Genomic DNA, 16,889 nt, shown 5'->3' with positions numbered 1-16,889 from the left:
CACATTTAAAAATAAGATACTCGAACTCTCAGAGCAGTACATACCAAGTATGGATTCGGCTAAGCTTAAGAAACGTAAAAAACCGTGGGTGACTTACAGTATCCTGAAACTAATTAAGAAACGAAGACGGGTATTCAAAAAATACAAAAAAATGAAAGGTAAAGTTCATTATAAGAAGCTACAGGAGCTAACACGTGAATATAAAGAAGAATCAGTAAATGCAAAGCAGCATTTTTTTAAACGATTGAATGAAAATATGAGTACAAATCCTAAACCTTTCTGGCAATATCTAAAGGGATGTGGGTCTGATCCGGTTGGAATAAATGAACTTATTTTCGATGGACGCACTCTTTCCAATGATACGGATAAAGCCACGTGCCTAAATAACTACTTCCAATCCGTTTTTCTTCCTAAATCTGCATTGAGCTCATCCTTGACAAGTAGCAGTGTTCCTCTCATGGAACCTCTTGTAATTAGTGTCAGCGGTATTGAGGCCTTGCTCAAGAATCTCGACGACAGTAAAGCTATCGGCCCTGACGGTGTCTCTCCAAGAGTTTTAAAACAGTGCGTTAACCCCATTTCGCTCTACCTTTACCTGATCTTTGAAAAATCACTAAGCACTGGCCAGTTGCCACAAGACTGGAAAGTGGCAAATGTAGTCCCGATCCACAAAGGAGGTCCTAAAAAAGATGTCACGAATTATAGACCTATTTCGCTTACCTCGATATCATGTAAAATCATTGAACATGTAATATATAAGGCTCTAATGAAGCATTTATTAGATTACGATTTGTTAACAAAGACTCAACACGGTTTTCGTAAGGGCTTTTCCTGTACGACCCAACTTCTCGAGTTCTACAACGATCTAGTATCCGAAATTGATCTAGGTGGGCAAACAGACTGCATCTTTTTAGATTTCAGTAAAGCTTTCGACACTGTTTCGCATCCTCTGCTCCTCGAAAAATTACGAATATTTAATATAGATGAGAGAATTTTTAATTGGATAGAGAATTACCTGTCACAACGCCGCCAATGTGTTGTCCTGAATGGTACTAAGTCGGAATTTCTAGAGGTCACTTCGGGCGTCCCCCAGGGATCTGTATTGGGGCCTCTGCTATTCATAATTTTTATAAATGACATTAACAAAGATATAAGCTCAAGTATACGGCTCTTTGCTGATGATTGCGTAGTCTACAGAAAAATTCAGAAAGAACATGATGTCCTTGAATTGCAGGCTGATCTTGCACGTATTCATCAATGGTGCCTTAAGTGGCAAATGAAGTTAAACACAAATAAGTGCGTTCATGTGTGTTTTACAAAGAAGAAAAAAATATTTGATGCAAATTTTTGTCTAGGAGGAAATAAATTAGATAAAAAATACTCGTACAAATATTTGGGTGTATTGCTGTCGCATGATTGTTCCTGGAATGCACATGTGGATTATGTGGTTTCCAAAGCCGCGATAGCGTTGAATTATATTCAAAGGAATTTGAGATGTGCAGATCCTAACCTTAGAAGCACGGCCTACCTCACTTGTATTCGTCCAATCTTGGAGTATGCCTGTACTCTTTGGGACCCAACACAAACAGGTTTGATAAATAAATTAGAAAAAATACAAAACAGAGCAGCCAGGTTTGTTTTGGGTCGGTACGGACAAAAGCAGAGTTGTACCGAAATGAAAAAGGAGTTAAACTGGGAGTTACTGTCGTCCCGTCGCAAAAAATTGCGTTTGAAGCTTTTATACCAGATATTTCATAAAAAAACGGGACTAGACAGCGACACTTACTTAAAAAGACCAGATTACATATCTCAACGTACAGACCACATACACAAAATAAAGCCGTGCCGGGCCAGGACGAACCTGTATTCAAACTCATTTTTTGTTAAAACTATTAACGAATGGAATTGTTTGACATCTAAGCAAGTGTGCAGTGTTAATGAAGATGTATTTTTTTCAACTTTGTAACCCCCCTGCTGTAACGCCTCTGGCAAAGCGGGGATATGTATGAATAAAGAATAAAGAAAAAATCATCCTTCTCTTTCTTACTCCTCTTTTCTATCTCTTTCCGTTCTATTATTCTCCTTTTCCCCCACCCCAAGTGTAGGGTAGCCAACCGAGCCAAGCTTGGTTAACCTCCCTGCCTTTCGTCTTTATTTATCTCTCTCTCTCTCTCACCGAACTCCGGCTTGCATATTGACGCATTAGGACGAATAAAATGACTTTTCATTTGCATTACTCATGTTCGCCTCTGCACGAAATGCGAAGCTACGCAGAAACTTAATTGCACGACAAATATGCCTACTTTCAGTGCGCGTGCGATTCTTACGAAGGACCTCACGGACGAAAGAGCGCACACTATATACAGACGAGTGAATCTGGTATCTTCGCTGTCCATTCTTCCGCTCCTTCTATAGCAGTCGTTCCACGTCACGGCTACACCTGTTGCTGTAATAGCAGTCGTTGCACTTGATTACGCCGTCCGCGGTCTCGCACATCGTGCAACCGCGGCGTCCGCCCAACACTCGGAGCCGACCCGCGATGTTCCGCAATTGGCTGGGAGGGCGTCGGGCGTAACGGCTTAGCTGTACGAACGCGGTCTTCTTAGACGTGGCGTATCGCCCTGTATGCGTCACTCACGCTTCCAGCCGCCCCCGTAAGCGCTGGATGCTTATTGAATATCCCTTTTTAGGGGCGAAGCTCCTTAGAGCGTGGGCTGTGCGTCCCCTGTAGCCTGTATGTAGCTACCTCTAGTTTAGTTCTTGCAGTGTTCACTAGATGGCGGTAGCGTCCCCTGTATGTAGTTACCTCTAGTTTAGTTCTTGCAGTGTTCACTAGATGGCGGTACCGTCTCCTGTATGCAGCCACCTCTCGTTTAGTTCTTGTAGTGTTTACTAGATGGTGGTACTTGTAGCTGATGATGAAAAGATGCAAGATGTTATAAACTAGAAAGCGGTACTTGTAGTTGATGAAAGACGCGAGATCTTATAAAATAGGAATAATGTCACATATGGCGCGTGTCATTGGTTGAAGGCAATCGTTTGATTTAGTGCGGCGACGTACGCTAGGGGGAGCGATGTAATAAAATCGAGTGGGCAAAATGTACAGAGGATTCATGGTTTACCAGGTTTACCTCCGGAGCTTCGCCCACTCATCATCATTCACTTCGTGGATATGGCGGATTTTTTTTTATTGTCTCGCCCGACAATTTGCAGCCGACGCACTATAAGGCCTCAACTACCACAGACCCGTCGCTTATCGCACGTATATGTGGCCCGGTCATGGGCTCGCGAAACCGTTTATGGAAATTTGCACGACTTCTAAAAGGCGTGTCTCTGTACAGACAACTACATGTATTCAAATATGACATACAAGCATTGAAGACAACGTGCTTCTTGTCTCTTGACACCCCTCTTCTGTGAAGGTGTATGCTGTGTCGTGATGTGCGATTCACGACCGACATAAACTGCAGGGCAAGAAAGAGTAAACAAACAAAACACGAACCAATAAGACATTGCCAAATCCATTCTGCTGCTGCGCACGCAAACGATTCCATGGTTTCCCGGTCGTTTCCAGTTTCTACTGCTCGTTCCTTAGTTCACTTCCGGTCTACATCCGGTGTCTTAGTTCAGTTATTCGGTAAGGCTTTTCGTTTCCGGGATCCGCGAATTTCGACCGTCATGCACTGACATCTAACAATAAACGGGCCTCTAAAGCGTTTCGCCTTATTGGAATGTGACAGACGCGGCAGGGATCAAGTTCACGTCCTCCTTCAGGGTAAAAAAAAACCCGACAGAATGTTTTCCATGGAATGATGCTCGAATCGCACTTTCATATCTCTTGTACAGTGGAAGCCACACATAACGAATTATTGTATTTCCATCAATGATGGGGGGAGACTGCGGGTGAAAAGTCTCTTGAAACGCGATCAACTTTTTTTTTCGAAGACTGCAGACTGCAGTTCCAAATAAATTCAATTCATTACGAAACACCCGGTGGCTTAACGGTCTCTCAACTGCGTTTCACCCTCAACGCAAACCGCGCCGAAACAGGACCCACACGTGATGCGCGTAGCAGAAAAAATAAAGAAAAAAAAATAGCAGTCGCAACGAGAGCGAACAGATAGCGTGTAGAAATGTTGACAGCGAAATTTATACACGGTGCGAAACGCATCGACCAGTTTTCGGTTCTCCCTTTACTTTCCTCCGCTTTTATCGCGAAACTTACGTGTCGTGCGTGACAGGGGGCCGCAGTGAGAGTGCAGAGAAATACGAGCAGTGTTTCCGCTGCCGCTATCGTAGCAGCCTGCCAGCCAACCGGCTTTCATTTTATTTTTTCTTACAATGGTAGTGTAGCGGAGCGTGACATCACGTGTGATGACCGCTATTCCTTCTCCCTTAGGCTCAACTAGTGCAAAGCGAAGGTAGTTCGGTCTCGAAATAGCGAAGGAGCAAACGAAGAAGAATGACACAACGTATATCCAAGCATATATTCGCCGGTCCGAGCAAACACGCGAACGAAGTAGATAAAAGAGATCGTTTATTCTCTCAGTGGTAAGAAAAATGAAACAAAGTGAAGAAGAATTTATAGAAAAACAGCGTAAGCTGTAGAGAAGACTGAAGTTATCTGTCTCCGCAATCCTCCGAGCAGGAAACGGTGACTGCTATTGACTTCCTATGAAGACAGGATTAAACCGACAGATGGAAAGACAGCAAACGGCAGTTCGCTAAAGAAACAAAACACGAAAACGTAGAATCTACCTACGCCGGAACACGTAGGGACGGGTGCCGAAGTATCGATAAGAACGACGTGTTTCCCTTTTTTGTTTTTTCTATATTTTTTTCGCGCTTTTCAGAAAGCCAACGGCGCTGGAAATCGCACGCAACACGTCCCAAGGTGCCGGCTAGGAGTGAAACGTGCTGGTATTTAATCTGGCCCGGATGAGGAGATAAAGAAAATGGCGAGCCGTATTTGTTTGTGCTTGTATTTTTTTTTTTTGCATCAAGAGAAAGTTCGGCTCGGATCAGAAAAAAAAAACGCCGCGAGAATACAAAAATAAATTGCGACGCCAGAAAATCCCCGTCGATGTCCGTTTTACAACCTTGCCTCGTTGGGTTACGGTCGGGGAGAAAGTTTATTGAACTGGCTTCTTTGAAGTGACGCCAAAAAATAAATAAACCAAGCCAACGAGTCGAGCCAAGCCAGCCAGGGAGACAGCTGCGTCTCCATGTCCGGGCACGCTCTATACACACAGGGCCATCTTGAAACTTTCACCCGCACGTATGCCCGATAAGTGTTTGACCCCCCAAACTCGAGGCTGCACCAACATCGAAAACTAAGAACAGAGCGAACGTCCACATTTGTCGCCACTCTCCCCCCTGCCGCTTTCTCGTGTCTTCGGGCAGAGTGTATACGCGCGCGTATATTTTACGCGATTCCCGTCTGTAGCCTAACATTGCGGGGTCTTCGAAGGAGGAGAAAGAAGAGAAAAAGGCAGTCAGAAAGGAAGCGGCAGGTCGTGGAACCCGCGATGTTGCATCAACGGGTCCACGGAAGCTTATGAGGATAGGTAAGCCTGTGCACCTCTTTCTTTCTTTCTTTCTTTCTTTCTTTCTTTCTTTCTTTCTTTCTTTCTTTCTTTCTTTCTTTCTTTCTTTCTTTCTTTCCTTCTTTCTTTCTTTCTTTCTTTCTTTTTTTCTTTTTTTCTTTATTTATTTATTTCTTTTGAGGGGGCGGGTATTTGTATATTTATAGGCATCATCTATAGCGGCAGACCTCTAATACTGCTGTTGCTGTCGCAGCGTCGCCTTGTCGTGCAGAATAATCCCATCTGGCCGTTAGACGCAAGTCGCCAATGGAATCGCAAGTATATGTAGAGAGAGAGAGAGAGAGAGAGAGACGGCGTCATTCATTTTTAAAGGAAAAAAAAACATATCAAGCGAATTTCGCTCGAGTCGCTATTGCGGTTGTGTATGCGTGCGGGAAACGCTTCGCAGCTAAAAGAACAGAGCGTTTTAGCGGTGCTGGCTTGCTGTTCGGTAAGTGCGGCAATACCGCGCCATCGTTATCTGTAAACGCTGATATTTCATTTCCAAGAACCCTGCAAGTCGCTTTGACCGTCTCATTAAGTTCCCGTGCGCAACAAACAACTGATGCGGCCGAGACGTTCAAAAAAAAAAGAAAAAAAAGAAGAATGCCGCGTGCTGGCCAAAACAGTATATGGTATTTGTGTACTTACAGGTCCCGTAAACCAGCTCTCAATGCGGTTTACCATAGGTCTTTAAGAACGCTATAGTTGCGCGGGTTGCTCAATTCATACTGCAATGCAATGACAGTAATAAAGGCGTGTCAGTATATATCTTGCAGGACTCAAAAAGCTACGTGCCGACCCCGACGGTATGGCGTTTCAACACTTACCGTACGGTAAACAGGCACTGCTAAATTCCCAAATTATGTGTTTTCACCACGGCTCCATTGGGCGGTACTGGCGCATTTCCGCGCAGTGCATGTTAGAGCGTAAGAGAAGCGGTTAGGTTTCGTCACACGCAAATTGTACACAGTGCTGCAAGGTAACGCAGAGGTAGGTATACACCGCGTATTATGCGTAGTTGACGCCGACAGCCAATTTTTTCACGTGCGATGAGGAGTCTAAGGGTTTCGCATTATAATGCGACTCCATGTATGGACTTCGACAGATAAGGTTGAAGAAGCGAAAGATGAACGAACGCGAAAAAGGAGCGCTTAAACAACGACGAAATAAGCAAAACAAAAAGAAAAAAAAAGGAATGAGAGAAACTGAAAGCGATGCCAACAATCAATAAAACCAGCACGAAAACACGGGGAGGGAAAGGGAGTGTAGGCGAATTCCGTGCGAGATTTGGGTTCCAGATCGTAGAAGTTCCGACGTCTATCTTCGCGTTTTCCGCCGCGGTTTGGCGCCGTCTTAACTTACCAATGTCGGCGAACTTAGGGGACACTTTTTGTTTGTATTTTCGGTCCGAGTGGAATGTACTTCTGCAGAACGAGTCACTGAACGGAGATGTTCGATCTGGCGTGCGGCGTGCGAACTGAACGCCAGGGCTGGGATCAACGCCCGCGCGAAATGATGCGCATACGTGAACCACCACTAACGTCATCATATGCACGGGCGATGTACCTAACCTAATTAGTAGGCAGGTAAACGGAAGGACGCTGCTCTTTGTATACAGCGCAATGAAGGAGGGGGAGAAGGTTGAGATTTACAGGCGGATTTGGCCCTATGACTGAGATATGCTGTCTCGCGGTTTGGAAAACTAGGCGGTCATGACCGCATAGACCACATCTGGAAGCGGATCAGAGAACCACACACGTCCGGTCTTTGTTCGCTTCTCGCTCACGCGATTTGCCGCTGTAGGTGGTCGGTGACGACGTCTGCGTTCCGGCCAATAGCGCCCGAGACAGAACATGCGTGTTTAGCGCATCGTCAAAGAAGGTTCCCACAAGGGAGGTTGGACCGAGCCAGCAAACAAACAAACACGGCAGAACAACAATGCCAATGAACAGTGGACGGAAGCAGTAAACATCGACGGTAAACCAGTACGACGCCTTTTCGTGGCGCCCCCTTCCGTGCGCAGTGGGAATCCAAATAATCACGCCTTTACATCGCACCCACACTTGCAACACTGTGTTACGCAGAGTGCCCCACGGATTCTCATATACGGTCCGGTAATAGGCAGTGGAACGTGTACAGAGTTGCGGTAGCTGAGTCGGAAGTCCGGGGACGCTTCGCTGGGTTGTGCCCGGCTAGTGCATTGGCAAAGACCGTTTACGCTAACGTGTTCATCGGGACAGCGCGTCCAGGGGGCGCAACTGAATGTTACTTCCCTCCTTGCATTTGAACATCCACCGCCGCGAGGCTATATGTATAACGTCTATGCGTGTTTGCGATTTCGTTTGCTAGATGGAGATCCCACGTTTTGTGCGGTGTTCCTGATCGGAGGGTCATTGCTCTTTAAGGAGACGCCGACAAAGCTAAACGTGTCTATTATATTACACTCCAGTCGTGCACACCGTGCTACATCGAAAAGATAGCGCCATCTTCATCGGCACCGTCTCATGATCTCTGTAATGTTTCGATACGCTGCTGGCCAAGGATTATCTCCAGAGACGCTTATCAATACACCGGCGTAATGTCAACAGAGTCCTCAAATTGGGAGACCACCCCGAAGTCGAAAGTGTACATGTGTGGACGTTGTGAAAAAGTTGGAGGTAGGGTGGGGGGGGGTCTGAAGGAAGACGATAGATATGAAGGTGTCTAGAATAAAGAAGATAACTGGCCCCATATCCTAGACCAACTGCGTATGATTACGAATAGGTGCATCCGCATGCTTTCTGTGTGGACATTGAACTCTATAGATGCAGTAATAACCGACGAAAGGGGTTTGTCCTCTCTCTCATTCGCCCTGTGCCTGGGAATATCCTATACTTACCAGAAGTTTTTTTTCTTCTTTTTTTTACTGAATGCTGGATCATTGGGGGATGCATGGCAGTTAGTCTATAGCATGACCCACCAAGGTACACGTATGGTGAATTGAATGACCCAAACAGCCCGCGACAGACACTTTCTTATCTCATCGTCTCGTCTGGTCCACTTCCGTTCTTGCACTACCCTAACAGACGCTTACGTGACTTCGTTGCTATTCTCAGCTCCCCAAACTCGTCGCGGTTGCGAACACACCAAAAGCAACTTGATCGAACAAGCGGGTAACAACAGCCAGCGTCTGTTTTCACTGAGACCTTTCTTATACGTCCCACTAACAACGTACCGCTCGGAAATTTATAAACAGCGTCAGAAACGAAATAACATTGCAGGATTTGGGGCTCATGCTGTCACCAGGCAATAATCTTCATCGATCTTGCATCTATTTTCACTTTCATTACCACTGCTATGTTATAGGACAAAGTAGAATAATTATAGTATTCTAATAACACTCGTTGTTGGGTTAATTGGTGCATTGCTTCAGAAAAAAAAATTCCAGTTAATAAAATAATGAGCACCGGAAACGAAGAAGGAGGCAGGAAAGCGGCTAGTTCCTGTCTGGGACATTACGACCCAAAACCACGGTATTTAAGACAACGCGTCCTCCTCTTCTGCACCCTCTAGGTGAGCGGCACATAACGATATTGTCACGTAAGAGTGAGGGTAGCCCGAAAACAGGAGACCGGGAGGCTAGTTGAAATAGAAGGAGATCCGTTTATTTGGCGGACTTGCGCCCACTAAAGGAAAAACAGACGCGCCGGCTTAGCGGGTGGCGAACAGCGCGTTCGACGGCCGTCGGGGAACAGAATGTCCCACTGGAACGCAAGGCGTGTTCACCATCCGAGATACAGTCGCCGTAGCGTCTGGCGCTACGGCGACTCCTCGCGGCAATATGCTTATGAGAGACGCCGTACCAGAGGGCTCTGAAATTTCGACCATCCGGTGTTTTTCAACGGGCGCTGACATTGCACAGTACATGGTCTTCTAGCATTTTTCGCCTCCAATTGAAATGCGACCGCCGCATCCGGGATCGAGCTCGCGACCTGCGGATTAGCAGCCGAACACCAAGACCACTGCTCCACCGGGACGGCAGCTAATATTACAGCAATTGCATGCTGAACGCTAGCCCACAACCAATAGCGACATCGTCTAGTGCTAACAACTGCGGTTGTATGCGAGTAAGTATGGCAGCCGAAGTACCGAGGATCAGTGAGATGACCTGTTCTGAGACATAGCTGCCTTCGACATCAACCAGTATTTTCGGTCAGAAATTATGGCACATCGTGCCCCGTTTGAGAGAGTCGGTAAAAAATGACAAAAAAGACGTTGCTTCCATAAAAAATGGCAGTTCTATAAAAGTAGATTTCCATCTCGCGGTCCCCGTTCGGCCTTTGGAAGGATGACTGCTACACACAGTAACATGCATAGACCGCTCCACCCTATATTGTTGCCAGAAGGGACACCTTCCTCTACCTACTCGGCGCTCACAGTTGAAGGCACTCTCCTGCCTTCATTGACTTGCTATAGATTCCGCCGCCCTCCCAAATTGTCGCCGATCGCAGTCGACAGTTAGCAATTTTCAATGATCATGGGGATACAAGATGATACTGAAGAACATGTGTCTCTCAGCCTTGTATTCACTTTAACGAGAAAGAGCTACTCGAAGGCGAAAGTCATTTTCTTTTTCTTAGTCGATGTACTTTTTCTTTTCCCCTTCCTCCTCATAAAGATTTCTGTGCCTAACATGGTCTTGTACTGCTTCCAGGACCAGAGTCATTAAAAGTTTTTGGCACCCCACCTGGCCTTACACTGCCGCGGTATTGGGATAATCATAACAGGAACAGGTGAAATGCTTCAGTCTGGCTGGCCGATGTTTCGACCGGAGGACCTATCGCCTTTGAAAGAGATGGGTCCTCCTATCGAAACGTCGTTCAGCCAGTCTGAGGCACTTCACCTGTTCATCTCATGATTATCCCTCTACGTTGTTTCCATCTGTAGGCTCCCATCAATATTTTGGATTTTCACTGCCGCGGTATGGTATGATAAACTTTATTTGGCCCAACGAGATCTGATAAATCAGACCGAAGTGGGCCACTCGCACTTCGGGATGGCAAAGCCACGACTTCACAGGCTCTTCAAACTGCCCTCGGTGATCCGCTAGGTGGCCCACTTTCGACCAAGTGTCGATATAATGTGATGGCGTAATTACCCGACGTCAAGCCATGTTACGTCATGATGACATCACAAAGCTTCGCAATGTATGACGTCATCATAACATGATATAGTGAGGTAACGATTTTTTCCATCACTTTTGCTGACGCCGACCGTCAATTTTCGCGTTGTATGAGGCATCGAAGGTTATATAAAGACAATGACAGGGAGCTTAAAACCGGATTGCGATATCAGATTCATCACCCTCGCACTAGGCGAGGAGAAAATGAATCTACACGCCCAAGGCGTGAGTAAGCAGAAAGTGAGAACGAGACTGACCGTCGACGCAGTTGCTTTCCAAGTACTCGCTGGTCTCTGCCGCGGGCACGAAGTACCGATCCCCGACCACCGAGTGACGGTCCATGTCGCTGATGGCGCACTCTCCGGACGACGGGTCGAAGTTGGCCGAGCGGCACTGGAACTCGGTCTCGTCCAGGCACAGATCCATGCACTCCTCTCGAGCCACGGCGTGGAGACGCTTTCTCGCCAAGTCGCGCAAGGCGTAGCCCGTGACGCGCTCGAAGGCCCAGTCGCGATTGCAGCGACGTTTTCCTGCACAAACGTGATTGCGCAGACGATAAGATACTATTCTACACACTTATAGAAGAGGTAAATGAAGTGGGCAAGCCACTTCAGGCATTTCAAGTACCTTCAAGTAAGCTATGGGTACTGTGAGTTACACTGAACTGTACAAGCGTGCTGCTGGAAGAACGCTAGGTACGGGCGTTCTCAAGAGGGTACAAGAGGGTCACTTGCCACATAGACAGGATCCTGTTGACGTGTACGGTATTAGGAACAAATGCTACCAACTACGCGTTTAAGGGTGGAAACTTAATAAATAAGGTGTAATTGGTGCGTTCAAGATATCAAGGCCAGTAGTCACGAATAATTTTCGGGGGGGGGGGGGGGGGGCGATGGAGGACATTCGTGAAAGGCCTCGAAAAACACCTATTTTTACTACTTGTCCTTGCAAAAACATCCCCTTCATCCATATTTCGGGGGGGGGGGGGGACATGGGCCTCTAGGGCGCCTTTTCTGGCTACAGGCCTGCCACATACGTCACACTGTCTTACTTTTTGTTTGCCGTACACACCATACGCAGGAACGCCTGCGATGTACCGAAGTAGTCTGCTTGTATATCTTGTCCAAGGACGGGTGCACCGAACGCCACGCCCATGAAAACACCCACGCACGTTTGTTCGGCTATTTGTAGAAAACATAAGTGCTATTGGTAGAGGAGTTACGTAAAACCCGCATAAGCTTATTCGACATTGGTCAATTAACCACATCCATGCAGGTATTGCTTACCCGAAATGGTTTAGCAGCTCTTAACATGGTCATAAACACCTCATTATTATGTCTGATTTCTTTCTCTGTTCATTAAGACTTCCTCCACTTTAACTGGTCGCATCAATTGCGGACCGACCGTAGCTCTCATCCTCTTAGGAACGCTATACCCCAACTAAATTTGTACAGTCCACTGTCCGGTATAGCGACAATGCCCGAGATACACTAAAAGTTTGCCTAACTTAGAGCTCGCGAACATTGTTTTTTTCGTTGCATGTCCTTATATAACGAAGGCGGACGCTTCCTGCTTTTACAGGCTGCACTGCTTCATGAGAGGACAGTGAACTTCTTGTGAAGATTGATTTCGGAAAGGTTGAACGTACCCCTTCCCCACTCCTCAAGAAAAGAAAAAAGGAGACTGCCTCGTAACAGTTTCGAAACGATCCACTAACCCGGCTCTCCAGACCACACGACTCTTACAAACCTCCCAGCAGCCTTCATGCAAGTACCCCAACTTGCCTTAATAACCGAGGTTCTTTCACCGGCCGGGAAAAAAAAACTACAAAGGTCTATAGTAAGCTGACGCCTTCGATATAAAAGCCTCAGAGTTCCTCTACAAAAGCCATTCACACCTGCAATCACGAAGACGATGAGCGGCCGCCTTTCTGGCGCGAGCCTTCAGGCGAAATGATGACGAAAGACCCTGCATATGAGAAGGTCTCACGGATTGGAGCGTCTACCGCCGATGATGAAACTGAATAATAAAAAAAAAAAGCCTTGTTGCCGCGGGGTTAGCGTGCCATGGTCGGGTAACTTTTCTGTACACGCTGGGATGAAAAGAGGAGGCTGGGATGAAAAGAGGAGGCATCTCCACGCAGGGGGTCTCCGCGGGCTCACTTTCCGAGGTTGAGGAGAGCTTGCGTCTAAGCCTAACTTCATTTGCGAGCGCATTCTTGTGAAACGACTTGTTGCCGCTATACTAATCAATCGCGATATGGCCTGTTGTTAAGCCGAGAAAAGAGACCCCCCATCTCAAACTTTTTCTTTTTCTTTTTTAGAGCTCTTAGCGACCCGTATACGTTCACTTTTCGCGATCGCCAACACGGTGGCTGCACTGACTACTAATAAACGTTAAGCGAGTTGAAGTGAGCTCCTTCTATAAGCTACTTTTCAAAGGGAAACAGGAAGAAATTAGCGCCGTTCCGTGCATGCTTATCTCTTAATGGAGGGCACCTCCACAGTTCTGCGCAAGGGATGGGAGTAAGGGGGGATTAAAAAAGGATAGGGAGGAATTAAAGCTATAGAGATAGAGAGAGGAGCAGGAAAAGAGAGAGGCGCAGGGACAGCCACATACGGAAGTAAGCATGGGCTATGAGCATAAGCGTGTGCAGGTTCTGCTACGAGGGGGAGGGGGGGGGTGGCAGGTTTATCGCAGCTTTACCTCTTGCTTTTAAGTCGATGTATGGGGAAGACATTGCGAACGCCCCCCCCCCCCCCCTTCATGACTTGAAGGGACGGCCATTCCACTCCATGCCTCTACTACTACTACTACTACTACTACTACTACTACTACTACTACTACTACTACTACTACTACTACTACTACTACTACTACTACTACTACTACTATTCCCCAGTACTGTTACCATAGGCGTGCGCCTATAGTAAAGGGGGGGGGGGGGAGTCTCTCCGATTGAAGACCTTCCAGCACCGATTTATTTATTTATTTATTTATTTATTTATTTATTTATTTGAACATACTGTTAACCCAAATTTGTGGGTCATTACAGGAAGGGAGTACATAAAAGTAATAATTGATATATAAAAACACTCAAGTAATGTCAACTGTCAACAATAACAAAAAAAAGAAAAAAATCATCAACATTGGCATCACAAAAGGAAAGCAATACATCAACACTTCATCCAACGATTTTTAGGTAACATATAGTTGTCAAGCAAATATTCAAAAGCCCTTGCATCCGTGCACTCAGCAATATGTGCAGGTAGCGCATTCCAGTTTTCGATAACATTGGGGAAAAACGAATGCACACGCCTGTGACTTAATACATGGTATGCTACTGTTCCGACCACATATACCACTGCTGCTACTTCTACCGTTACTGCTACAACTTCTACAGTTTAAAATCGGTCAGCGCCAATAGTGCGACACGTGATCACAGAGCTGTCGAGGTGCACTCATTGAAACTATTGCCGCTGCCTCGGAACTCACCGAACAGGCATATCTTCTGCGCGTAGAGAGTGAACACGGGAAACTGCGAGACGGCCAACGACGCCGGCCGCTCGGTGGCGCTCGAGGTGAAGAGCACGCACAGGCCAGTCTCGAAGTTCACCGACTGGCACGACGCGTTGCGGCGACAGTGGTCCAGACAGTCGGTCAGCTGCAGCGTGCCGGGTTTCAGCTCGATCGTGTCCGACGGAGCGCTGTACACGTATCCGGTGACGAGCTCGAACGTCAGTCGGCCATTGGGGCAACCACCGCCCAATGCTGCGTGAGAATAGAATAGTAACATGATGAGCACCAATGAGAGAGTGAAATGTCAGTGGTTTCGATCCCCACCGGTGGCAAATTGTTTCCTCTCGTTCACTTTGATTCATTTCCCTCAATATTGTTTACACCGCATGCGATTACACGTTGCATATACGAATTACTTCAGGAACGAAACTGGACTGTCCGACTCGGCATTTTGTGCACAATGTAACGTCGTTGAAGACATCAGTCATGTCACCTGTGAGTGCACCATATACGCATCAGAGAGACAGTCCCTAAAAATGGCCTTAAAAAATACAACAGCACGTAAACTTGGAGTTTAAAAATATTCTCTAGGCCCATGGCAGAACAGCTCCAGTGGGTTAGACTCCATAAAAGCGCTATACTGACATTCTTACGGGCCACAGGCTTGAACTAAACGTTGTAAATAGTGCAGTGCGTGCGAGTGACTGTATGCGTTATGTGGCTATTATGCGTGCATGTAACTGTATGTGTTGTGTGCTTATCATTGTATATATCATCGTAATCACCCGGCACCTGGAGTAGCCTGTCAGGTGAAGAACCAGGCAAACCTCTCCAGCTCCCCATTAAAACAATTCTCTCTCTCTCTTTCTCTCTCTCTCTCAATCTTACAAATAGAGCACTGCAATCGATAACTATAAATAATGCTTCGATCCTGCGCTTTTCTATTAGTTTGTCATTTAATAAAGTTTCCGAAGACGATGCGTGAAGCTTGCCGGCATGTACGAAGAAACTTTCGTGATAATAAAACTGGGCCCCATATTCACAAAACGTTCTCATGGCACCGAGTGAGTCCGGCCTGAAGAAAACCATTGAGTGAGTGTGAGTCCGGGTGAGTCCGGCTCGGGAGAACGTTATGTACCATAGACTGGCCCTATCGCTGACCATGCTGTGTTGGGTTCCGTTAGTGTACGTTCGCAGACTGAGACAAAGATGACGCGATAGCAGCCAGCGCATCTTCTGACGAGTGCCTCTTTCTGCAGCGTATCACAATGTTTTCGTCGTTCATGACCACTTGGCTCGTAACTGACCCTCGCGTAATAACCTACAACTAAAAGTTATTAAGGTACCAATAAGCGATCGTTAACAGGTCCGGGTCCATTCTGATGTGAATAGTAAACGTGTGCCTTTGTTGGAAGCAAGAAAGCAATTGACTGGATTCATCCTCTCACAAACATCAACGGAAAGCCTGTCATCTCTACGACTGCGGCTGCCCTCTGGTCTTTCTAGGGAGGAAGGTACAGTGTAGTGCCGTCTGCGTCTGGGCGTAGCCTTCACCAATGCCTACTCATTTAAGATAGGGATGGCCGACAGCGCGGAGTGCAACGACTGCGCCATCGATGAGACTATTGAACACATCTTATGTTACTGCCCGACATACACGAGAGGCTTCACCTGCGCAGTGTTTTAAATCAACTGGACAGAAGTGATTGCACTGTCGAGAGAGTATTGGGACCATGGCACTGCCCATCAAATTTTCCAAGGGCAACGAAAGCACTGTTGCATTTTCTCAAAGACACCGGCCTGTTTCATCGTTTGTGATCGTGAAACTGTTACGCGTCGGCCCAGTCAGTGACCTTTTCTCTCCTCCTCTATGACTTTTCTTCCCCTCCCCCCTTCAACAGTGCAAGGTAGCCTGCCGGGGCTCAGCCCTAGTTAACCTCCCTGCCTTTCTCCTTGTGTTCTCTCTCTCTCTGTCAGACATTGACCGTTGTAGGACGTACGGCCACACAGAAATATGAGAGGGGTAAGAATTGCTCTACCAAGAAGCACGCCCCACCGCGGCGGTCTAGGGGCTAAGGTACTCGTCTGCAGACCCGCAGGTCACGGGATCAAATCCCGGCTGCGGCGGCTGCATTTCCGATGGAGGCGGAAATGCTGTAGGTCCACGTGCTCAGATTTGGGTGCACGCTAAAGAACCCCCAAGCGGTCAAAATTTCCGGAGCCCTCCACTACGGCGTCTCTCATAATAATATGATGGTTTTAGGACGTTAAACCCCACATATCAATCAATTACCAAAAGCAAACGAAGAAAGAACATGCAGCCAGGAAATACAATAAGCGAAATGAGGGGAGGGGGCCGAGGACAGTATAACGTGACAACGGAAGTGTCATGGCGGAGAAAGGGACTACACGGTCCACAACAGCGGGGGGGGAGGGTCCAGAAAAACGCGACACGAGCGCACGTAAGCGTTCCAAAACGGCCTCTTCTTTTTTCGCCATGCCGTCGCCTCCCTCCCGAAACGGACCTCGCTGCCTTTCGCCTGTCGCAGGAATTCCCACCGCGCAATGAAGTGGACGTCGGGCGTGCTCTCGCCCAGAAGCCATGGTGGCGCTGTGTGCTT

General features: G+C 47.0%; 1 protein-coding gene across 1 annotated transcript in view; it reads right to left on the bottom strand.

Moving 5' to 3' along the window:
• Positions 1-16,889, bottom strand: part of LOC119181814 (uncharacterized) — a 163,817-nt gene that overhangs the window by 105,891 nt on the left and 41,037 nt on the right. The window contains exons 2-3 of the mRNA XM_075876035.1: positions 14,245-14,520; positions 11,007-11,279 (exon numbers count right to left, since the gene is read on the bottom strand). Coding sequence (XP_075732150.1) covers positions 11,007-11,279; positions 14,245-14,520 — 549 coding nt within the window. The remainder of the gene's footprint in view (positions 1-11,006; positions 11,280-14,244; positions 14,521-16,889) is intronic.

Source organism: Rhipicephalus microplus, chromosome 10 (assembly GCF_043290135.1).
Source record: "Rhipicephalus microplus isolate Deutch F79 chromosome 10, USDA_Rmic, whole genome shotgun sequence".
NCBI classification, from domain to species: Eukaryota; Metazoa; Arthropoda; class Arachnida; order Ixodida; family Ixodidae; genus Rhipicephalus; species Rhipicephalus microplus.
Note: the sequence above shows the minus strand (reverse complement) of the source record. Positions and strands in the feature narration are given on the sequence as shown.